A 26,598-nucleotide genomic window follows, 5' to 3' on the forward strand; every position below is an offset into this window, starting at 1 on the left:
TTCAGAATCAAGTTCAGAATCAGAAGACAGTAGAAAGACAACACAGAGACCAATGGTCCCACTGAAGATGTGCGGGGATAGTGTGTAATCTGTACAACCATCTGGCAGCCTAGCCTGGATGCCATGTCCTTCTTCTCCCTCACCTTGGACATACAGCCTCTAGGTCTATTTAATTGTCTACCTTACGTGCCTGCTGAGTTTATATAGTTCACCACGGCTCCCTCTACCATGAGCTTCATCATCTCTCTACTACAGGGAGTCTCCCCTTTACATTGCTATCAAAGTCATCCTTCAGAAACACAGAGGGGATGGTGTGACTCCCAAGATTTCAATCCTGTATGCCTTTGATTCTAGGACAAAATTCACATTTCTTGTGATTTCACTCTGCCTAACTCTGCAGCCGTGTCACTCACAACTCTCCTTTCCAAACAGCTCACCAGGGCCCAGCCCACAAAAGTGTCCACAGTGGACATCCTCAATCAAAATTTCATGACGTAAAAAAGTTAAACAAGTTCTGTGAAATCACTTATTGTGACCTGGGGCATATAGCCTTTTATTTAACTACATTAAGTATGTTGAAATTTCATGAGAATATAGTTTTCATAAATGTCATTGATCAATCTTGACAGCTTAGCAGTGAATAAGAGTAGTTTAAATATTACATCTGTTTGAATCATAAGAATTTACCTTTCAACTTCAAAAGTTTCCTGGCTTCTGACTCCCCAATAGAATTACTTTCATTAAATTGCTGATAGAGTCGTGAATATTGAAAGCTTCTAAACTTCTCAGCTTTGGTATAAATGACAAGATCAGATAGGGCCATAGCCACTTTTACCTTTGTGGTATAAAAATAAAATGCAGTAATTTCATATTTTTGTAATAAATCATTTGAAAAAATCCTTTTCCAATAAAGAAAATATGTTTTCAGATCAATTATGAGTCTTTTCATAAGATTATCTCCCCAGAAACTAGTTGGAATGCATCAATGTAATTATTTTTCCTGATGATAGTATTTAATATTAACATGAGACAGCATACAGCTAAAATCCCAACTAATATAGTAAGTATTAAAGATGACAATTATGACTATTTCCTTTTTCCCAAAGATCTGTTTATTCCCATGAATTTTATAACTCGAAGATATTTAGTCATGAGTAAGTATATGTCCAGTGTGATCTAACATTTGGGAATGACTTCTGCTGTATGGTACACCTTTGTTCTTGTACATGCCAGCTTCTAGACCCTCTACACTTCTGCTAGCCCCTTTTCAAGTTTTGTTTTGGGGAAACATTCCTTGCTCAAGCTCAGTCCATGGGCTTAAGTACTGATAATTTGGCTCAGACCTGGCTAATCAGAGCTTTGTACTTCCTTAGCAATAGCAGTTGACTCTGGGCTGTGCCCATAACTAGATTCTAGTTAATGCACAAAAACATTTTCTTGGTCATCTGAGAGATAAGAAGGTCTTCCACTGGATTTGAATCTGAAAGCATACAAAGCTAAAGCTTTGCAAAGTCTTGCACCAATGTAGAGAAAGTGAATCCGAAGTTGGAGAAAAAAGTTCTGTGGACTTTGCTTGAGACATTATGCCATGTTATTCCCCAAATCTGAACCCCTTTCCCTGAACTTTTCATTGATGGGGGCCAATTAACTAATTCACATTTTATTTAAACCAGGTGAATTAGTTTAATGTCACTTGTAACTCAAGATACCTTCTTTCATCATGCTAATTTGTGTATTTATAATACTACATATTATAACAGTGATTTTCTTATCTCTGACACTATGGTCTCCTTGAGGGGAGAAATATTATGTTGTTTTTATTTGGTACATTGCACAATGCCTAGTACATAAAAATACCTAAGACTGAGCCATTGAGAAAACATTAAACACAGCCAGGAGCACCTGGGTGGCTCAGTTGATTAGGTGTCTGACTCTTGATTTCAGCTCAGGTCATGATCTCATGGGTCATAGGATTGAGTGCCTGTGGGGGCTCCACGCTCAGCAGGGATTCTGCTGGAGAGTCTCTCCCTCCCTCTCCCTCTGCCTCTTCCCCTACTTGTGCCCACTCTCTCTTTCTCTCAAATAAATAAATAAATTAAAAAAAAAAAAAACCAACACAGGAAAAGATATAGCTTTAAAATTTTCTTTTCCCATGTTAATTTTTTCCAAACAAGTTTTAAATGATAGACTAGAATTTTTATAAGGAAGAAAAAGATTTTTCCCTCCAAAAAAAAAAAAATATGAATTCTCTAGTAAGAAAATACAACAACTTTTCAATCATTTGGAAGATTTTCACAAAGTATCATCTCACCCTCCTTCTCCTGAAAAGTGGTAATCCAGCTACATTTATTGTGTCTGATCTCTCTTCTGAATTGTCTTCTAAAACAGCCAATGATTTTGATGCTTTGACTTCATCATCCACATCTTGATCTATCTCTTCATATTCCGCTACCTGACCATGTTTATCAGAACCTTTTCTTTCACGAGTTTCCATTAAGGATCCTATTTTCTTGTTTCTAACTAGTATTTTGAATTTTAATACCTACAGAAATGATTTGAGAGATACAATTACACATTTACAGGGACGTTTGAATTTGAACAGTCACCGAAAAGCCTTTCACCATGTTTGCAGTTAGCCCACAGTAGTAAAATACGTAAGAACTCCTTCTTTTCCCATACTCTTCTAATACCTTAATAGAAACCAGTGATATTATAGTATTAACCAAAATTCACCCCAAAATAAGCCTGTTGTGATTGGGACTTACTGTGGCTCCATTTGTTTTACTTCCCACAAATTCCTACTGTTTTAAGAAATTGGCATACATGAATATTATATGTATGTGTGTGTATATATATACACACACAATATGTGCATGTGTGTATATATGTATACACACACATATTGTATATATTTTTATACACATATTGTATATATTTATGCATAATTATGTATAATGTATAATTATTATATATTAATTTCTAATACATTATATAAATAAATAACTCTTTAAAAAAAAGAGTGGGGGAGGGAAACCTACTGCCCAGATGCTAAGGAATTGGACAAGACTTTATTAACAACATACATCTCTGCCTCTTTCTTTGCCTTTGCCTATAAAACATACCAAACTCTTGTGGCCCAATATTAACTGACTTGAAATATTGGACTTATGGGGTAAGACTCACAATAAAAACATGAGTTTTTAACTATATCTCTATATATTCACTTTATCAACATACACTTACCTAGATGCTCACAGGAACACTTCCCAGGCAACACGTGGTAAAGAGACACCTCTATACATCATCAAAACTAAGCATTTTCATTGATCTCTTCTTACCCAGTTTTATGGATCAATATAATAATGACATGCTTTGTCTTATTAACCTGAGCTTCTCAGACAAAAGGTTACCTCTGGTGAAGGTAGTTTGTCTGGAAAATCATCAAGCATATCAGAAAGCAAGGAATCTCCAAAAACACACTGCAAAATGTCTGCCATCACTTCTTGTTGGGGAGGGGAGCAGTGGTTTTCTAAAGAGAGCACCACGGGGTAGTCAGATGTCTAAAAAATTAACCATTGCTATGGTTATTGGTCAGAACGCCTCAATAATTTTAATGCAATTAATAGAAACAGTTCATCTATTTTAAAACTTACATTCCATGTTCTGTACTTTTGCAAAATAAATATTCTTTAAACTGAAAGTACTTTTGAGTTTGACATAACAGGAACACTAAATCAGTATAAAAAGGAAGATTATTATGATTTATACTAGAAATATAGGAAACAACTGAAGCATCCAATAGTAGGTATTTGTTTAAATAAATTATGCCACATCCATTTAAAGGAATGATATAAATCTGGTAAGAAGGAGGTAGAGCTATATAGAAAGTTATCTATAATATAGTCTTATGAGAAAAAAACAAGTTGCTAACATATAAAATTCTACATTTTAATGTTTTAAGCATATAACATTGCTTACCCTGTATATTAATTTATTTAGATATTTTTAAATGTGAAGGAAAAGCTTTAGCACAGATGAGTTAGAGGAGATGTTAATATTCCACTTTTTAATCTCAACTTCTATAATCAAAACTCATGGCTTTATAATTAGAAACAAAGATAAAGATATAATAAAAAAAGAAACCATTAAGTAAAGACGGCTTTACAAAGATATTTTCTGCCTTTTGTCACCACTGTACATTTGAAATGTGCCTCAAAATAGAGAAATAACATTTATTTTGGGGTCTCATTCAAAATTATTTTCTATATTTTATTTCCTATATATTTATCAGGGCACAATTGTACCAACTTGTTAACCAGCCATGGACTTGCAAGGTCTGTTGCATTATCACAGACCTTTGAATAGGAGATACAATATTATGCTTTTTAAATGTATTTTAGTTTCTTGTGGCTGCTATAGCAATTGACCACAAACTTGGTTGAAACAAGAAAAATTGATTCCTTCATAATTCTAGGGGCCAAACTTTTAAACTCAGGTTCACTGGCTAAAATCAAGGGAGCAGCAGACTCTAAGGGAAATCTATTCCTTGCCTCTTACAGCTTCTGGTGGTTGCCAACTTTCATTGGCTTGTGGCCATATCATTCCAATCTCTACCCCTCATCTTCATATTGTCTCCTCTTCTGTGTGGCATTGGGGCCCACCCAGCTAATCTAGGATAATCACCTCATCTCCAGGTCTTTGATTTCATCCATTTGCAAAGACTCTTTTTCCAAATAAAGTAACATTTATAGGTTCCAGGAATTAGAACTTTTGTGGGTCCTTATTCAGCCTACTACAATAACCTCATATATACTCGCATATCTATATATATGCCCTAGTCTAATATTAAGAGAACAGTGTAAATTTTTTGTCCAAATATAAAAGCTGATTTTGAGAATAGGCAAAGTGATGGCCTAGCAGGCAGATCTCTTAATTAGCCCCTGACACTCACTGGGGAAACTTCTTTTTTTGGGCGGTCTTCTGTGGTCCTTGGCCCCACCTTCAGGGAAGGTCCTCTTGACTTTTATCCTCAACCACATTTAAAGTTGGCACCGAAGAGTTTGCTTTCCTTAATACCAGGCTACTTTTGCAGCTCCCTTTTTTTTTTAATTTTTTTTTTAATAAACATATAATGTATTTTTATCCCCAGGGGTACAGGTCTGTGAATCGCCAGGTTTACACACTTCATAGCACTCACCATAGCACATACCCTCCCCAATGTCCATAACCCCACCCCTCTCTCCTGACCACCCCCCAGCCCCCAGCAACCCTCAGTTTGTTTTGTAAGATTGAGAGTCACTTATGGTTTGTCTCCCTCCTGATCCCATCTTTATTCTTTTCCTACCCCCCAAGCTCCCCATGTTGTATCTCCACTTCCTCATATCAGGGAGATCATAATATAGTTGTCTTTCTCCGATTGACTTATTTCACTAAGCATGATACCCTCTAGTTCCATCCACGTCATCGCAAATGGCAAGATTTCATTTCTTTTGATGGCTGCATAGTATTCCATGGTGTATATATAACACATCTTCTTTATCCATTCATCTGTTGATGGACATCTAGGTTCTTTCCATAGTTTGGCTATTGTAGACATTGTGCATCTCCCTTCCTGACCAAGGGTTGTTCTAAGCCTCATCTAAGAATCATACTTGTGTTTTATTTTGCCATGTTGTATCATGTTGTATCTAAAAAGTTAGACTCTTTATAAGCTTCCTTCTAATAAGTAACATGGGCCAGTAACTATATCCAATGTTCTTTCCTGGTCATAGTTACCAAGTCTATTTTATTTTATTCCTCTCTCTTCCCCAAATTAATGGTGACTATCTTGAGTAGAAAATTCAACCTTCATAGAGGAGAACACAGGCAGGATCTCTGTGACTTCAGCTGCAGCAACTTCTTGCTAGACACGTCTCCAAAGGTAAAGGAAACAAAGGCAAAAATGACCTATGGGAACTTCCTCAAGATAAAAAGCTTTTGAACAACAAAGGAAAGAGTTGACAAGACCAAAAGACAACTGACAAAAGGGGAGAAGATATTTGTAAATGACATACCAGATAGAGGGCTAGTATCCAAAATCTATAAAGAACTTATCAAACTCAACACCCAAAGAACAAATAATCCAATCAAAATATGGGCAGAAAACATGAACAGACATTCCTCCAAAGAAGACATCCAAATGGCCAATAGACACATGAAAAAATGCTAAACATCACTTGGCACCAGGGAAATAATCAAAACCACAAAGTTATCACCTCACACCAGTCAGAATGGTTAAAATTAACCACTCAGGAAATGACAGATATTGGCGAGGATGTGGAGAAAGGGGAACCCTCTTACTTTGTTGGTGGGAATGCAAGCTGGTGCACCCACTCTGGAAAACAGTATGGAGGTTGCTCAAAACATTGAAAATAGAGCTACGCTATGACCCAGCAATTGCACTCTTGGGTATTTACCCCAAAGATACAAAGGTAGTGATCCAAAGGAGCACTTGCACCCCGATGTTTATAACAACAATGTCCACAGTAGCCAAAGTATGGAAAGAGCCCAGATGTCCATTGGCAGATGAATGGATAAAGAAGATATCTATAAACAATGGAACACTACTCAGCCATCAAAAAATGAAATATTGCTATTTGCAATGATGTGGATGGAACTAGAGGGTATTATGCTAAGCAAAATCAGTCAGAGAAAGACAATTATCATATGATCTTGCTGATATGTGCAATTTAAGAAACAAAACAGAGAATAATGGGGAAAAGAGGAATAAAATAAAACAAGACAAAATCAGAAAGGGAGATAAACCATAAGAGACTCTTAAACAAACTGAGGGTTGCTGGAGGGGAGAAGGGTGAGGGGAATGGGATAATGGGATGATGGACATTAAGAAGGGCATTTGATGTAATGAGCACTTATATAAAACTGAGGAATCACTGACCTCTACCTCTGAAACCAGTAAAACATTATATGTTAATTAAATTTAAATAATAAGAATATACACAGATATTATTCCAGTTGTATAAAGTATAAAAACTGGAAAAATTAATGTGTGATATTAGAAGTCAAGACAGTTGCCAGCTCTTGTTTAGGAATCAATGACTAGGAAAGGCATGAGAAAGGGCTCTGGCTGTTATGTGTATTCAATTTGTAGAAAGGTATCAATCTATATGATGCTGATTTGTACATAAATATAATACAGATTATATTTCAATAATAAGTTGTAAAAAATGAAAGGTAGAAGTGAAAAATAAATAAGTAATAAAATAATCTTGCTTAAAAAAAAAAAGAAAATTCAATCTTTGATCTAACCTTTGCTACAAAACTGAGTCACCCTGTTCACCTGAGAAGTCCCATTGAGTCTTTGTTGTTCAAAAACTTTTTTTTTCATTCCATCTCTTTCTCTTTGATTCTCAGAAGTTGTAAGGGTTTTCACCCTTTCAAGGCCTGTGAATTTCTCCCTCTCTCTGCCTGTTTCTCTGCCTACTTGTGATCTCTCTCTCTCTGTCAAATAAATAAATAAAATCTTAAAAAAAAAAAAAAAAACCTTATTGAAGGGTTGCAGAGAAATGAGGAGAGGAGGGTTAAAGTTGACAACAATGATTTAGGCTTGAACACAGGAGTTACCAATAACTGAGATGGGGAAGACCATGGGAAGAGCAGGGCTGAGAGGAAGAGGAATATCTGAAGCTCAGTTATACACATGTTAAGTTAAATATGCCAATTAAATATGCAAGAAGAGATGTCCAATAAGTACTTGTCTATGTTGGTATAGAGTTCAAGGGAGAGAAATAAATTTAGAAATCATCAGAAATAAGATGTTAAGAGAATCAATGCCACATATCAATGCTTTATGCTAAAATAGAAAATTTTCATATTTTATATGTATATTTTATAAATTTTTAGTATTTTATACTCTCACATAACAGAGCAGTCAATTTAAGTTTGTGATTTTTAAGTTACGTTTAAATTTATAGATAATGTATCGACCTATTTAGGAGAATTTTAGGTTTATCAAATTTGTAAGTTTAATTTATTAGGTATACATTGTTTAAGTACTCAGTAAGATTTTATTAAATCTCTTCAATGGCACTGCAACTGAAGTACTTAAGAAATAAATATACTAACTTTACAAAAACAATTTAAAATCTCTGAAGGTGCTTAATTAGCCAAGTTTGTAAACAGAACCAAATATTATTCTAAACTGAGTGTTAAAACCCACTCAATTTATAGACTAGGATTTGTAGGCTGAATTTAGAAGCTCTCAAAAGAGCTAGATCTTTGAATCTATAACTTTAATAAAGCCAACAATAATTTTTTTAAAAAATCCAGAGTAAACTTCTAAACATTCTCTGCTGTATGAATTGCTGCCGTCATAGTCATAAAAACTGTCAACAATCTAAGTAATACATTTTTGACAGGTTTTTGCTTTTTGAAAATAAAGTACTTGGATATTGGTAAAATATTTACTATTATATAGACCAGTATTTCTCAAACTTTTTTTGGTTGTAACTCACAGTAAGAAATGTATTTTACATTGTAACACAATACACACACACACACACACACACACACACATTACATTGTGTTACAATGTAAAATACATTTCTTATTGTGAGTTACAGCCAAAAAAGTATATATATATACTTTTATATATATATAAATATGTATATATAATTTATATATATTATAATTAAACAAAAAGTTCCCTGAAACATTCATCTTACTACTTGAGATTAACTTTGATAAATCTACCTTTAAGTACATACTACATAGATCTTAACACATAATTTGAAATATCACTGATCTAAACTAAGGCCAAACATTATCGGATTTTGAAGCAAGTAAATTATACTGTGTTTAGATAACTATAATTTAACAAAGATACGCACGTACTAGGAATGCATATTTCTCTATTGCTTGGATAACAGTTTTAAACAGAAGCTTGCTGGTGAGTGTGTAACCGTGGTAAACAACAGGTTCATTTCGTGATCCATCCCAGCAGTCAATTTCCAGACAACGGCATCCTTTCACAAGGGCACTAGCAAAATTTAAACAAAATAAATTGTCATTTCTGGATCATTAAAAATGTATGCCAGAGGGTCAAAATATCCCAAAGACTATTTGTGATTTTGCAATAAATGTATAACGGAATCCATAAGAAAGACAAGTAGCTGTGTTGAACTGAGCACACTTTTCTTCTTGTTTTCTGCGAGCACAGCCTGACCTGGAAGTAATATGAGCCATCCCTACTTCCATCACCACCAAGATAGAGCAGTGTGTTGTGCTATGGGTTCTGAACCCTTTAATTTCTCCGTATTCCTTACCCTTTCATTCCTACAAGGGCGGGAACTAAAATTTCAGTCTCATAAAAAATGTTTGTTAGCTATAATTCATGATCAAAAAACATTTATTGTGTTTTTATTAGAAAAAAATGGGAATTCTAGGGATGTAAGAAAACAAGCAGCAAGCAGACATAAGTGATGTCCTAAAATACAATCCTGGAAGAGAAACTGAATGAAAAGAGAGCTGACTTGATCAGGATTTTAGAATCAGCAGCCACGTATCGGGAAGTGAATAGAAGAAGACCCCTGCTACACTCGAATATCTTTTTCCCAGAGAAGACCAAGTTAACACTTGTTTTCCAAGTATATTGAGTTATCCCACTGTGTCTAGGCCAGTGGTATTCAGTGAGGACAATTTCACCTCCTAGGGGACATTTGGCAATGTCTGCAGACACTTTGGGTTGCCATAACTGGGAATGGAAAGGAAATTTGCAACTGGAATTTAGATCATAGAAGCCAGGGTTACTGCTCAACATTCTACTATGCATAGAACCAGCACCCCGCCTCCATAGCAAAGAACGATCTGACCTCATATGTGAAGATTTGAAAAACCCTGCCCTAAGCCATAACAGGAAAAGGGAGTGTGGTCCCAACACCAAGTACCTGAGAGAAAATCAGTAGTTCCTCCAAACAGAAGCAAAGGAGCCATATGAGAAAATAAAACTTTTAGATCTAGCACTTCTTGGGGGATCAAATGTAGTCAACTTTCTAAGGATAGGACTCAAGCAATATTAAGGGACAAGTGTTAACTGAACAAAGATAAAACAATTATGACCCCAAAATCCAGGTGCTGAATTCAGAAAATAGAGAGATCTTATGCTCCTTTGGAAATAATATGGATGAAAGATGGAGGGAATCCGAGGAAACAGCATTAGAGGGGAAGTAAGTCTCGTCTATCCTGGAGGCTTCACCAAAACAATGCAAAATATAAAATTAAATAATTAAATATTTTTTGAGTTTTTTTGAGGTTTGTTTGTTTTTTAAGACCATTTTTGTTTTATTTTTTTTAAGTGTACATGGCTTTATTTAGGCATATAGTGATGCACTATAATGTAAAATTTCAGAGTTTTGTTCATCTGCTTATTCTTGTTTTGGAGGAATGACCTAGTGTGCTCTTCAAAGAAAATTTTCTTTACCCATTAATATTTCCATGGATGAATTAGGTGATGATCTAATTTACGTAGAAGTCCTAAACTGGGTTATATCTGTAGAATTCAAAATGAATGTAATTCTCATCTTGTAGATTTATTTACATATTTAGATTTTAAATTGGAAAAGAAGCAATAACCATTTGTAAACTTTATTAATTGCCATTAAAAAATATTTGCATTACTCTCCTCTTTGTTGATTGTCAAAGTAAATTATCTTGCCTTTTTTTAACTGCTACAAAATATCAGTCCTCTGGGCTATTACCAGAGAATAATCTTGAACGTTCTGATTGGAAAACAAAAAAACTACCAAAAACCAAACTGTGAAAGAAAACTTTCCATGAAGGAAAACCCAAATAATACTGGTTCTTGCTACTTCTCTAGATAGCTGTGATTATCCTTAGATCAAGCCAACCTTTACCAAACTGCTTATTTCCACTCCATGGTTTGGTCCCCGGCAAAAATGATTTGAGTGAATTTCACTGTGTCAAGCCAACTCCTTTTATTTGGGGACACATAAAAGAAAGTAGTGCCGGGGTGCCTGGGTGGCTCAGTGGGTTAAAGCCTCTGCCTTCGGCTCAGGTCATGATCCCAGGGTCCTGGTCCTGGGATAGAGCCCCAAATTGGGCTCTCTGCTCAGCAGGGAGCCTGCTTCCCTTCCTCTCTCTCTGCCTGCCTCTCTGCCTACTTGTGATCTCTGTCTGTCAAATAAATTAAAAAACCTTAAAAAAAAAAAAGAAAGAAAGAAAGTAGTGTCTCTCCCAATGGTGTTAGGGAAGCTACTTTCTACTATTTCACACTGAGTCACCTTTTTGGAAATGAATAATAGAAATTTCTCTGTCACTCAGTTAAAAAAAATCCACTTAAATAAGTTTAAGGGGCTTTTCATGGATTAAAATATTTAATGCTATAAGGTAGTTAATATTAGTCTTCCTCTTTCAGAGATGAGGAAGTTGAGACTCAAAGAGGTGGTAGCAGTCACATAATTAACAAAGGAGGGAAAGAGAGGAAAGATCAGCCCCAGAAACTTTGCATTAATCGATCAACATTACATTATTCTACCTCTCATGCATAGAGAAATTTTTAAAAACTTGCATTCTAAAATTGTATCTTCCACAAGTGGGTGGAAGAAGTATAATTAGATTTGAATACAATTAAATTGAATTAAAATTTAAATGTTTAGCTGGGTGGAACATTTTCTTCATTCAAAAGTAAATGTTCTGCATTTCTAAATCAACCCAACTAAAATGCATATTTTCTCATTTTTAAAAAAATTATGAGTAGAAATTTCTGTAGTGAAATTATAACTACGAATTGGGTTATCCTTATGGAATTCTCAATGGATACACTTCTGAGCTCATGGATTCAAGTGTTTACACAAGATTTTAAATGGGTCAAGCGATATTTATTTGTGAATTTGGTATTATCATGGAATTATGAACTATCTTTTCCACCCATGATTTTCTTAATTAGTGTCAACTGGTCACATAGCTTTGATATATTGATCAATCTATATATTGATGACTCCCAATTCTATTTTTCTAGTTTATATATTTCTTCTAAGTCCCAGATATGTATACTTAACTGTCTGACCTAGCCCTTTGACAAAGAATTGGTATCTTAACTAAATGAGGAAACTATTACACTCTTGCTTTTGCCTCACACCCTAGAATGATCTCATCAGGTTTCACTGTCTCTGTCAATAGCATCATTGTATGCTAAGTTATCAGGCCAAAAATCCTGATAGTATTCTCTTTCCCTTATATCTCCCTTCAAATCACCTAGTAAGTCTTTTTGGCTCTGCCACCTTAACATATTTCAAATTCAACCACTGATCTCAACAGCTCCCTCATGAATTCATCATCTACATAAACATCAACAGCTGCATTGCTACAGTATCTTCTCCAGTCATCATTTACCTCCAATCCTACACCATCAGTTTTTCCTGAACAGTAGAAAGTGAATCGAATTATGACATCATTTTAAGGAAAACCTCTCCAATGACTTCCTAATGAAACTGGAATAAAATCCAGTCTCCTTTCCATGACCTCTAAGATCCTCATAAACTGACCCTATCTACTTCCTCAAACTCAACTCCCTTCAGTCTCCATTCGTTTCCATACTTGGAAGCAAGCCATAATTTCTTTCTCTCATTTGAATATGCCTGAGCATTTATTATTTCTTCTATTTAGTGTGTTCTTCCTACCAAATATCTCTGAGGCTTCCTCTTGATCATCACTCACACCAAACTATATCACTTCTTGAAAAGTCTTTCTCAAGTAAAACCCTCCATGCCACTGTTACTTTCTCTCACGTTACCCATGAGACTCATCTGTCCCTGAAAATATCAATCTGCCTACCTGCTTATAATGTCTGTTGTCATGAACACTTAAGCTCTGAATATCTTATTCACCAATGTATTCTCAGCTGACTGCCTAAGCTGAAGCCTGATATTAACAGTGTGATACACTGTAGAGTGCAAAATTAAAGGTGTAGCATAGATCACTTAATCTATGTAAATCATTTGACATATAAATCTATCTATCTAATCTATAAATGATAAAGTATATAATTTATCGATTTATGCATTGCCTTTACTTGTAGCATCGTGTCTTAATGTCTGGGAAATAACGTTAACCATATATATTTTTTTAAATCTAAGATATTTTGGTGAAATAAGATAAGAACATTCTTCTTCATATGGTTTCCTATAAGAGGTACCCAAATTATTCAGGAAACCTCAGAGGGACAATAATCAGGGAAAGGAGGTCAACGAGCAGAACTTGAAAGAAAATGTATGATACTAAACCATAGAATAATTATACAGCCACCCAAACATTGGCTTTCCAACATATTCACAAATCAAAATTTCTTTTTTCCTATATTTTTGTACAACATCCATAGCCGCCTTTTACTGTGAATTACCACTTACTGGAACTTCCAAGTGCTGTAAAATGTAATGGATAAAAAAATCAAAATAAATACCTTATGTATCCCCAAAGGTCACTTGGTCCCAGTAACTGGTCAGATACCAAGTATGTATTATGTGAACTTGAAATAAAATAATCATTTAATGGATGATTCATATCTTGATAAACTTTTCCACAGTCAGTTTTAAATATTAGACATTCAGGTGAACCCATGTATCTTATAAAACCTTCAAATGACATCTGGTGTGCTCTCTTAACTAGAAAAAATAAATAAAGAGATGCAGAAATATCATTAACTGTATAAAAATACATCTCATTAACTATATAAAATATCTGTATAAATATCTGTAAAATAACTCTATAAATATCATTAACTATATAAAAATTACATCTGTAGTAGAGCATGTTTCTAAAACATTCATTTAGAATTAATATTGACATTATTTCTAATTTTTCTGTGGAAACAAAAAAATTTTTCTAATGAATACTCCTAGTTCTTCTATATCAACATTCAAGTAGAGAGTATATTATTTAATTCATCTCTGATTTTTTAATGTTTTAAAAATACATACAAGAAAATACACATATCATAGGCCAATGAATTTCCATAAGCTAAACATCTAGATAAGCAACACCTACCTCAAAGAACAAAACATTGCAACATCCCAGAAGCCTGCATGGGATGCCTGCATTCTGCTAACTTTTCACTTTCTCCCAGCTAACTCAAGTGTATTTAGTGGTCTGACTTCTAATCACCTAGCTTAGTTTTCTCGATTTTTGTGCCTTAAAGGAATGAATTCACACAGTATGTATTTTTTGTGGCTGATTTATTCTGCTCAACATTGTTACTATGATTTATTCTTATAGTTGCACATAGTTAGACATTGTTTATTCCCATTGTTTTGTAATATTCCATTGTGTGAGTACACCACAATTATTTATCAGTTCTGTTCTTGAGGAGCAGCTAGATAATTTCCAGTTGGAGGCTATTACTAAGAATGCTGCTATAAACAATCAGTACATGTCTTTCATTGCAAATATGGATACATTTCTGTTGGGTACGTACTTATGAATGGAATTGCTGGATCATTTGCATATTAGCATCTCTAATAAACTGTCTCTGAACTTTTATACCATTGACATAATATTACCAAAATTATGTATTTAAGCAAAACACTGACTCTGGAATCAGATAGTTTTGGTTAAATCTATTTACTTCTTACACATTAAGCATGTTACTTAACTTCTCCCTATCTTTGGAATGGTGGTAATCATAGCTCCTATCCCTATATATTATTTACATAAATTAGCTCTATAAATGCTAGTTGTTATTATTATTTTATTGTTCATAATTCAGTTTGTCTCAAAATGACAGGTGGTGTGAACATTCACTTTAAACTAGAGAGTGATCCTTGGCAAAGAATTTTATTTCTGGGAGTTTATACTATAGAAATAGAGACTCAGACAAAGATTGATGTGCAAGAATGCTCACTCACGCTAGCATTATTTATAAAAGCAAAATAAATGGGGGAGAAAACAAATTAAGGCTCAAAATATGATACAGTACTAAGCAGCAATTAAAAATAATGTATCAAAAAATATATAGTGACAAAAGTAAATGTTTATTACTTCATAAAAGTGAAAAAGCCAGCATTCAAAATGCTATTATAATTTTGGTTTAAAAAAACGAAAGCTAGAGGAGAATACATAAAATGTTTAGAGGCATGCAAACTCTGTTTGAAATACATGCAAATTTAGGAGTATGGGAGCATATGGGCAAATGCATCATATATTCTAATAGTAAAGATTTGCATAAATTCCTTCTTTTCTCTGGAGCTGTGATTGCTTTATAGCTCTTTTGAACTACTGAATAACTAAGTTAATATCTTTGATAATGGGATAGGAAAAAAACAAACTCATTTTGTGCCCTTAAAAGCTACCAGATTGAGATGAGAGTTAATCTAACAGATATTTAAAAGCCTCATTTGGTACACATCGCATACAAAAGTGGGATGAGATTGAGGAGCCAGCAGCATTTGAGACTATCCAATCATAATTCTAATTGGCCTCAATAAGTGATCAATAAGCATGTAAATGAAACACAAGGTCTTGTGTGTGTGAAAGTATCTGAGGCTGAGGGAGGCTTAAACGATGAAATAGATGAATTATAGTTAAAATGCAAACACAATTCCAAGATGTCACTGCCACCACCCCATTATCCTTTTCTATTTTTTAGATTTACCACCTGCAGGTAACTGCCAAACTAATTTTTTTTTTTTTTTTTGAATACTCACTACTACATCAGTGCTACTCAAAGAGCTTATCTGTGGACTGGTTGTTTCCAGCCAGCAGTTGCATAAAGAGCTTGAGCCAAAACATAAATCAATTCATTACTTCTTTAGATGAAGTTCTTGCTATTAAAAAAGCAAGTAGTCAGCTAAACTCATCAGCCATGCTTAGTGATATAGCTGTTTTACATCCTGGTGCAAGCTCATTATCTTGTTGCAAACCTGTAAAAATTTTAATAGTGATCACACCAAACTCTTACTAGTACTGCATTCAGTCTTACCACTACAACTCTCCAAAATCTTTTCACGAAAATGAGTCATGGAGCCCAAATCCTAATTATGATCTGCAAGACAAGTCGTGATTTGGTCCATCCAATACTTTCCTTCACTTGACCTCAGAAACTTCTCCCATTTTGTTATATCACGAATTCATTCTCATCATTTCAGTCTCTGCTTGAAGGTCACATCCTCAGAGTGGACCATTCTAAACACCCAGCCAGAACTAGTCTTCCTGGGTTGTTTATTCTCTGTCACTCACAGTATAGAGCAGTCTGTGGAATCAGGCTTTTAGATATTTATTTATTGTCAATCTCCCTCACACCCCCATCATTAACATAAGATCTAGTTTGCCTTATTCTTCATAAGGCAGTATCCCCAGTCCCAGAAGCAGATTTGGTTGCCACAAATAAATATTTGAATAAGTCATGAATATATGACTCAATGAAGAAATTTTTTATTTTGTTAGAACCATATTATCATATATTAAACACTGGTACATTAACTAGCTTTCAAAGGCAGAACTTGAACTTTCATACTTCCCTTGTTAAATAAATATTCTGAGCTATTTTATTAATTTGTGTACAGCTAAACACTACTTTGATGGTTTTTTTACATAATTATGTGAATATTTTATTACATTATGTCTTTATTATTTCATTTAAAGATAAGCATAAGTGGAAAAAATGTGAAGTGTTTTACCCATTAAAAAGTGGAACGAAGATCAAAAATTATATGACTCATCATTAGCTTTAACGGTCATTTAATTCAAACCAGATGACTAGGGACACCTGGGTGACTCAGTCGGTTAACATCTGCCTTCAGTTCAGGTCATGATCCAGCCCTATGTCAGGCTCCCTACTCTGCGTGGAGTCTGCTTTTCCCACTCCCTCTACCCCTCCCCCCACTTGTGCTCTCTCCCTCTCTCTCTCTCTCTCTCAAACAAATGAATCTTTTAAAAAATAAAATAAAATAAACCAGATGACTATATTCAAAAATGAAGAAAAAGTGAAAATTTTTTAATGTTTATGATAAGTTATAGAGAATTATGTGTATAAACAATGAAGAAAGTAGTGATTTTATAATATTTTACTTTTTTCCTAGAATAGTTTTCACTTAGCTTTAATACTTCTATATACTTTTCAATAGTATAATGTATAAATATAGAAGACTGACTATTACTTGGTGTTTAAGTTATTAATGAAAATGAAGACTCCGTCATCACAGTACATATAACAGAATCTCATCTTGCTTTCCAGGCTTAAGCTCATCTCTGAACACTTAAGAGATATACCAAGGCAGTTTAAAAAAAAAAAAAAAAAGGAAGCTGGTCAATGAAGTAGGAAAGAATGTAATTGTTTTTGCAGTGCACTTTTCTACAAGTACATATGTAGTCTCTAAAATATAGAAATAAAATTGTCAATATTTTACATTATCCAAAATAAATATGACCAATCCAAAAATTTCAATTTGATAACTGTAATTCATAAAAAAATACTTCACATTTAGATATTTGAGAAAACTTTGAAATGTAAGCATACCTTCTTCAATAGGCTCATATTTTTGAATGATCTCAAAAGCAGTATTTTTGGTCATGTCAAGTGCATACTGTTCTTGTATCAAAAATTGAAGCAGGTTTTTCTCAAAAAGAAATTTCTGGTTTTCAGAATATGTGTTGAAAATCTCAATAATTTCTTCTCTGTGTGCCATAATTCGATAAATTGATCTAAATTCTTCTATGGTGATTCTTCCTTGCTTCAGCCTGTCATTAGCCTACTAAAAAAAATGACTGGTGGGCTCACATTGTGAATATAAAAAATACAGAAAATAAATAGATAAACGTATTTGTGTAATATATGTAACAATTAATACTTGAAGGAAGATGAATCTTACATTGGATTCTTATCTCAAATAAAGTATATAAAACTGCATGAAATGATGCCAAAGTTGGAAAAAGGTAAGTGGAAAATCACCACTTAAAACCCAGTGGCCATAGTGGGAATGGAAAAAGGTGTGGGAGATGATGAGGATTCTAGGTTGTTTTTCAATTACATGTTTCATTTTTCTCTTCCACTCTCCTTCAATACCTTCTTATAGCCATGTGAGATGGTTTGTAATCCCATGCTGCTGATGTGCATAAACATCAGGGTAAACCAGAGACGTTCAAGGTCACTGTAAACTTCAGAAGCTGCAGGAGTGCTATTAGCACTACAGTAACTGCAGTAGCTACGGAGCATCTTGAGGAAGTGGAATGTACATAATCATTGAAGGACTGGGGGTAGGGACCAACAAGGTGGGTTCTGGTAAAAAAGAGTGGATTCACCTGGCTCTTCTGGAAAATTCATGTTTGAGCTTTATGAAATAGAAACAAGAAAGTGGGTTGTGTCCAGTTATTAAAAGCATCAGAAACACTGTGAGGTTCTGAGTAGGAAAATGGCTAGCTGAAGTAAACGTGTAGAATAACCAGTTGGGCATGACCAATTGGAAGCAATGGAGAACAGCAGGATGGAACAGAGAAGTGCAAACCAGGTGGGAGGTAGTGAGTACAAGCTAAAGAACAAGGATCAATGAAGTTACGAACAGAGAAGTCACGAGGACTCAATGTATTAAAATGTTATATGCATTGAGGAGAGAAATCAGGAATGTCTAGAGTTGGGGAAGAGTTAAAAAACAACAACGACAAAAAACCTAGTAGAATCACTTACAAATAGAAAACTTTGGAGAGTAGGCAGTACTTACAAGGACCCTTAATTTCAAATGAAGCTATTTACTTATATTTTAACTTTCCCATGACATTGCAAACAGCTTGAGTACAAGGAGCATGTGCTAAAGGACAATTATACTGTGGTAAAAATCTGACAATTTGTAAACAGTTGGAGCTAACATTATATCCCTAGCCCCAAAGTATGTGGGATTTGGGACACATAAATTAAACTCTCTGAGCTTCCTGCTCTTCATCTGAAAAATGGAATTTTTCACCCCATATGTCATCAAGTTGCTGTGAGGACTGAAAATATACAATAAATGGTTGTTCTAGGTATCAGTACATTGCTATGTCCTATCAAGTTCTGCTTCCTTCACATCATCCAGCCTATCATCTCATCTTTTGCACTTTTGCCCATGAAATGAACCTCTAACGGTTCAACAGCAGAAGTTCAGTGGTAGACCAGGTGGTTGGATACGAGGGATCCAAGAGGCAGTCTGAGCTGGGAATCAAATATGAAGAGCTTCAGATTAATTCACAAAGGAGTATGAATCCATGTTTATGGAGCAGCACGAAGAAGCAGGGACTGGAATGAAGCCCCAAGTGCGAATGAGATGAAGATAAGCTTGGGGGAAAAGCTGGGATCAGTTCTTGTCAAATTGGGCCCAGAGCTCATTCAACAATAATAGCACCTTAAAATTACATACGCTTAAATTCATATTATCAATTATCTGAGTAGACTAACAAGATTCAACTTGCTATTTTTAAATTCTGGATTAAAGCCAATGTCATAGAATTAAATTTATTTTATTTTAGCCCCATCCCACTCATAATTTGTTATAAGATCTTTAACAAACCCATAAGAGTCAAGTGTGCCTGTAATTCCTGCCAATTTGGTTATACAAAACTGTGTAAATTAAAAATTACAGTCCTGCTAAGTAGCAGTATAAAATAAAATACATTATCCGCTAAGTAATGAAAGTTTTATTACTCTCAAGCAAGGTTTAAACTTGGCCATCTGACTTGTTCTGTTTTGTTTTTCCCAAAAGATCAAAGTTGTCCTCTGATACTAGAAAAAATTAGAGATGTAAAGTTCAAACAAAATTCCACAAATCCAAATAACTGCTCCTTGATCCAACCCAAAGGAGTTAACAGTCAAACATTAATTCAATTATCAAAAAATAAAAACTACACCGAATAGGTGAAAATTATATTACTGAAGATGGAAAGTTTTAATTTTAGTGGAAAGAGAGAAGGAAAAGGAAAGCAACAGAAGTCAGTAATGAGGGAGCCTGGGTAACAAAATCAGCAGTAGGGGAAGCAGGAAAAAGGAAAGTGATGAGCAAGAAAGACTCAAATCTGAGGACTGACACACATAATAGCAGCAAAACTGACAGAGTACCAATGTATTTATTTAATATTTCCCCTGTAGGAGAAAACTGGAGCTCAGAACTCTTATGTCAGTTGTCCCCAGTCCCACACGCATGGTAGACCAGGATTTGAACTAACTCCAAAACCACACAGAGAAACATCAGGAAAAAAGACATGTCAGTACACCATCATGCATATTGACAGTATATAAGTAGAAATAAATTGTGTAAAATACAAATCTGATCCCATTAACCACCTGTTAAATTGCTCACTTATTTCTTTTTTGTCTTCAAGACAAAACCTGAACTGTATCGTGTTGGCATCCCAGGTCCTTTAAGATGTCTCTGATGGTGTCTGCTCTAATCCTTTTCTTTCTTGTACATCACACTTTGGGTGCTCTGAATTAGTTACAGTATAAATACCAAACTATCTTGCTATTGTTTCTTCTGTCTGGAATACTCCTCTTTCACTTCCTAACCTACTAATTTTTACTAATTCTTAGAAAAGTATCCTCCTCTAGAAGTCTTCCCAAATATTCTTCTCTCTCTCCCCCAGGCCCCATCAGATAGCCCACCTCTGGGTTTTTATAAGACTCTGAATCTTCTTGTATCATTAAGTTTATTACCCTGGAATGAAAGCTTTTTTTTTTCCCCCCTAAATCCCTTCTAGAATTGCCTTGGACAGGAAGCTTGCCATTTGTTTCTTATATTCTTAGTACCTTAAAGAACAAAAGAATGCCTGACAGAAGATATTAAGAACATGATCTATCACCTAAACAATTTTATGATTCTGGTGACATATGTGCATTTAATTGGATAAAGAGTTGATATATCCCTAAACCTAGGAAGAATAGGGAAAGATATTTTTAAGTATATATTACTAAAATTATGCAAAATCTCGGGCCCCACTTCAGGCAATACTACAGGTTTTAGAAATGTTACACATTAATCATTTATAAATACAGCATAAAATAAGAGCAGTGAAGCCATTTTCCTCTTGTTTAAAAAAAATTCATTAAGTGGTTAGTCTCTACAAGGCATTGCAAAAAGAACTTTACCAAACAACCCATTCAGTTTACATATAATTTAAAAATATATGTCTTACCTTAAGACCACAAACACCATGAAGGTAGGTATTTTATCCTTTATATTCCCAATGTCTAATACTGGATCTCCCCTAGCATAGCACATTAGTGACTATGTTTGAATGAATGATTTAAAACACGAGTATAAAAGAACATATTAAATTGATTCTATTGATATTCTGATAGTACGCTTTCAGAAAACAGAATTAAAGCTTTTCATGTTACCATTTTCCCTTGCTCAGTTTGCTAGTAAAAAGATGAGGTGTCACTTAAAATAAATGACCTCACAAGAAAATTGAGCTATCAAAACACAGAATTCACTTTTAAATTAAGATGAGGTGTTTCAAATTTGTCTCTGAAATTACACTAAAAACAGAGTATTCAAAATATATCACAGGAAATTATATGACCTGCCACCTTCTTCCTCAAACTTTGACATACAAATTTAAACCGCTTAGAAACTCTATCTTCTGTCTTCCCTTTCTTCCTAACTAAATATGTGAATCAGAAATAAAATTGGGTACTAAAGATGTAAAGGCGACACCTCATCAGTACCTCTGTACGCTCATATTCTAGAAAAGGAAAGCTGACATGAAAGTTACAATGGAAACTTTATACACAACAGAAAAAGGAAGTTGGGCAATTCTTTTTGGAGACAAAAGAGGGTCTTTATAGAAGAGGCAATCCTGGAGCTGAACTTTCATTGAGAAGAAAGAATGGTTGCCTGAAAGTGAGGAGGAAAAGGGTTATTCTAATAGTTGGGATCAGAGCAAATAAACACATGACAGCACAAAACAGGAGTGTGATTAAATAAGATGTTAGTGAAGCTGCAGTGAGTGATAAGGTTGAAGCCAAAACTACATCCTAGAGGCCCTTGGATTTCACACTGGGGCTCTCAGACATCATTCTCAACCAGTGACTGACCGATGAGCTATAATGAGGGAAATCACATAGATTTTTTTTTTAGAAAAATCATTCTGGCAGCTATATACAAGGTAGGATTAAAAACAAGGAACCAATTTATAGGGCTACTCAAATTTTAATGGACATGTAAGTTACCAAGGGACTTGCTAAAATGCAGAGTCAGCTTCAATATGTCTGATTCTGCATTTCTAACAAGCTCCCAGGGGATGCCAGAGATGCTAGTCTGAGCAGCACACTTTGAGTAGATAGCAGTTGGAGACCAGTTGACTTTGTGTAGGAATAAAATAGACCTTAAAAGATTTGAAAATCTGATGCGGAGGTAAGGTAAGAGAAAGAGGCTGGGACTCTCTCAGGTTTCTGGCTTGGATAGCTGAGGTAGAATGGTGCTGCCATCACCAAGAAGAGAGAGAAAGACAGTTTAGAAAGGAAGGATGGTTTATTTGAAACACAATAAAGGTGAAGTATCTTCATCCAAGCCAAGACAGCCAGAAGACAACTGGTTGGGATGGAACATGAGGATTGGTGTATTACAGGAGAAAACACAAGGATTTTGCAGGCAGACAGACCCAGACATGAGTATCCACAGTAATATGACACAAACAAATTATATCAACATTCTTAATCTGTATCAAAATAGGGCAGAGAGGCTGAGACATAATCTGTCCACAAACGTGGACACAATCAGTCCACAACATGGTGACATATAATTGGAGAGAACCCACAACTCTCTGCTTCTCCCTGAGGAGTGAGGGCTTTGGACCCAACTTCTAGTCCCCAATTTTTAAGACTTCCACCTGAGAGGGAGGCTCCCAGAACACCCAGCTCTGAAAGCCAGCTGCGGCTTGTGTCGGCAAGATCCACAAAGCTATAGTAAATAGTTCTTAACAGTTCACAAGGACTCATGGTGGCTATCCTTCCAGAGGCCAGCACAGAGGTAGCCGACTACCATGTAGTTTTTCCCTGAAAGAGGCCTATATGCTTATCTTAAAAGCTACAGCCTGAGAGTCATGCTTCTGATCCAACACAGGTGTAGGAGCAGACTGCAATCCTCCCCGAAGACCAGGAAGGCCCGCAGGTACCTTCATGTTTTCTCTCCACCTCCGTCCAGATCACCAGTATCTCCGTGAAACAAGCTTGTGCACACATCTGGCACCCAGGTTTTATAGCTGCCACTCAAGGGATGAAAATCCCTTAACAGCCTGGATCTGGTGACCAGTAGGGCTTGTGCTCACATGTTCAGCAGAACTGTGGCAAACAAAGAGAAAATCCTTGGCCAGTTGTCCCCCTGGAAATTGGTGCAGAGGGAGTTGACAGAGAAACTCACTCCCAGTCTTTCTCTGAAAGAGGTGTATGTGTGTACTTTATAAGCTGCCACCTGGGGGATCGGGCTTCTAATCAGCCCACATGTGGGCGCTGACTGGGATCCGCCCCTTTGGAACACTGATAGGTCTTGGCACTCCCTCAATGACTGGGGGCCACTGAGAATAAAGTAGGCTGCTTGGACAAAGTTTGAGAGCCAAACAAAAGCTAAGACTGAGCTGAGCAGTATCATCTTCTAAATGAGGCCACTCCTTCAAAGGTAGAAGTGGCTGTTCCATCTAATGCACAGAAGCTAACACAGAGAGTAAGAGAAGATGAAGAAACAGGAATATGTTCCAAACAAAAGAACAAAACAAACAGAAACAGACTTACATGAAACAGAGAAAAGAGATTTACCTGATCAAGAATTCAAACAATGGTTCTAAACAATATGAAGATTACTCAAAAAAATTAAAAATAGAACTAACTACCATATCATACAACAATTCCACTTCCTGATACTTATTCAAAGGAAATAAAATCACTATTTTGAAAAGGTATCCATACCTCCATATTTATTACAGCTTTATTTACAATGGCCAAGATATGGAAGCATCCTAAATGTCTATCAATAGGTGAACTGAGAAAATATGAATAAGATATTATTCTGCAATACTAAAGAAGGAAATTCTATAATTTGTGACATCATGGATAAACCTTGAGGCCATTATGTCAAGTGAAATAAGTCAGAGAAAGACCAATACTATATGATCTCACTTCTATGTGGAATCTAAAAAAAAAACTGAACTCATACATAACAGAGAACAGATTGATGATTGCCAGAGGCAGGGCTGATAGGGGTGGAAGAAATGGGTGAAGGTGGTCAAAAGGTACAAACTTCCAATTATAAGATAAATAGTTCAATATAGATATATTGATATAATAACATATTATTTAAGATATATATTACATAAGATGTATTATATATGAGAGATATATTATATGATATATTATATATTAATTATATATTATATAAGATAAATAGTCTAACTATAAGATAAATAATTCCAAATATAAGATAAACAAGTACTAGAGATGAAGTGTACATGATGGCTAACATGTAGCCATCTAACACTGATGTAACTAACACTGATGTAACATACATAATAATAAGTTCTGGGGATGTAATGCACAGTCTGGTAACTAAATTAGCAATACCATATTGTATATTTGAGTTATCTTCTAAGATAACTTAAGATAACCTGAGTTATCTTAAAAGTTCTGATATGAGAAAAATAAATTTGTACCTACGTGAACTGATGGCTATTTACTAAATTTATTGTGGGAATAATTTTTCAATATACACATATATCAAATCATCATGTTGTACACCTAAAGCTAATATAATGTATATCAATTATATCTCAATAAAACTGGAGAAAAAAGAAAAGTTAATAAAATTGCTCAGAATAGTATATAAAGTAAAAAAAAGAGAGAAAATTAAGAACTCAACTTTAAGAGAACAGCAAAAGAAAAAATGATGACAGGACAGATGGAAAAGGAATGATCAAAAATTTTAAAAGAAAACTAGAAGAGAGTGATGTCTTATAAGTCAGAATGGAGAGTAGTTTAAGAAAACAGGGATAAATAAAATGCAGAGAGAGCCTAACCATTGCATTTACCATTTTTAAAAATTGAGGTTTTCAAGGTAGGTAAAAAGGCAAAATGTATTGCAATGAATCATTGGAGAAGTAGGGAAAGAAATGTGAAAGATTCTTTCAGTTTATCTGCCAAAAGAGAGAATGTAACATTTAGAAAAGGATATGGAGCTATTTGTTTTTGAGATAAAAAATAAGCTTAGTTAGTCACTTATTTGTGGAGCATAACAAATAGCATGGAGGACAAGGGGACTTGGAGAGGAGAAGGGAGTTGAGGGAAATTGGAAGGGGAGGTGAACCATGAGAGACTATGGACTCTGAAAAACAATCTGAGGGTTTTGAAGGGGCGGGGGGTGGGAGGTTGGGGGAACCAGGTGGTGGGTATTGGAGAGGGCACGGATTGCATGGAGCACTGGGTGTGGTGCAAAAACAATGAATACTGTTACGCTGAAAATAAATTTAAAAAATTAAAAAAAAAATAAGCTTAGACTGTGGAGGACCTACTAAGGTAAGAAATCATAAACTTGAGAGGGAACCAAACAAAAATATAAGTGGCTGAGTTGACCCAAGTTGCAGATTTGTAGGGCAGAGGTGGCAGAGATGTACTTTCCCTCCTCTCTCTACCTTTTAACTCTCAAACTACTCTACATTGTTGCCAGATTCATTTTAAAATTTGCACTATTTCCCTACTCAAAAATTTTCAATGGCTACCCATTGCCTATAAAAGTAAATACAAATTCCACAGCCTACCACTCAGGATTTTTGTCATCTGGCCATGCCTAGCATTTGCAGCCATTTCTCACCACTTCCTTCATGCATCCTACATGCAAGTCATGGTTCATTACCTTTTACTCCCCAAGCACTTCTCACACTGTACTCTACACACACTGCTTCTCATTCTTCAGGGACCAACAAGAATGCTACCTCTACAATGGCTTCTTTTATGGAAGCCCACGTTTGGGACTCTGTCTCCTCAAATTCCCTGTATGTATTACCTATGAAATTTATTATAATCTGCTTATAAAAGAGTAATTTCTGCATTTCTTTTCCTTCTAATGAAAGACACCACTTTATTAATTTTTCACAATCCAAAATTTCTGACAGAATGCCATCTAAATCTACATACTATAGATTTAATAATGGCTATTAACTGCTTAGAGAATTTGAAAACTTAAGGTAAGCCCAATAATAACATGAATTTTTAAAATTAAGAAGGATGTTATTTCATACTCAACTACAATCAAGAAGGTAATCTCAGGCTAGCAATGTGTGTTGAACTGACACATGATATTTCCTATAAAATATCTTGTGTGCTACAAATTAAAGACAATAGTAAAGCAATAAAGATTTTTTAATAAAGAGATTAAAAAATCTTAGGGAATTGCTCCTCAAGTCATGACTCAATAATTAATTTTGTAAAATGAAATTTAAGAATATTTTCCCAAGGTCATGAAGGTACATTGTCTTTACTTAAGTTTCATGGTAAATATTTACCCAATAAGGAAATAAATTCACATCAGAATTTATGCCAGCTTCTTAAGAAATCAATAAATATAGGGGCGCCTGGGTGGCTCA

The 26,598-nt window shown here is 35.0% G+C and overlaps 1 protein-coding gene across 1 annotated transcript in view; it reads right to left on the minus strand.

Moving 5' to 3' along the window:
• The window catches only part of LOC111142271 (phospholipase C zeta 1), a 44,905-nt gene that overhangs the window by 15,540 nt on the left and 2,767 nt on the right, over positions 1 to 26,598 (minus strand). The window contains exons 2-7 of the mRNA XM_022495322.1: positions 17,525 to 17,756; positions 13,475 to 13,676; positions 8,893 to 9,037; positions 3,411 to 3,560; positions 2,312 to 2,542; positions 688 to 835 (exon numbers count right to left, since the gene is read on the minus strand). Of these exons, the coding sequence (XP_022351030.1) occupies positions 688 to 835; positions 2,312 to 2,542; positions 3,411 to 3,560; positions 8,893 to 9,037; positions 13,475 to 13,676; positions 17,525 to 17,756 (1,108 nt within the window). The remainder of the gene's footprint in view (positions 1 to 687; positions 836 to 2,311; positions 2,543 to 3,410; positions 3,561 to 8,892; positions 9,038 to 13,474; positions 13,677 to 17,524; positions 17,757 to 26,598) is intronic.

This window comes from Enhydra lutris, unplaced genomic scaffold (assembly GCF_002288905.1).
Source record: "Enhydra lutris kenyoni isolate GAN:26980312 unplaced genomic scaffold, ASM228890v2 scaffoldscaffold7, whole genome shotgun sequence".
NCBI classification, from domain to species: Eukaryota; Metazoa; Chordata; class Mammalia; order Carnivora; family Mustelidae; genus Enhydra; species Enhydra lutris.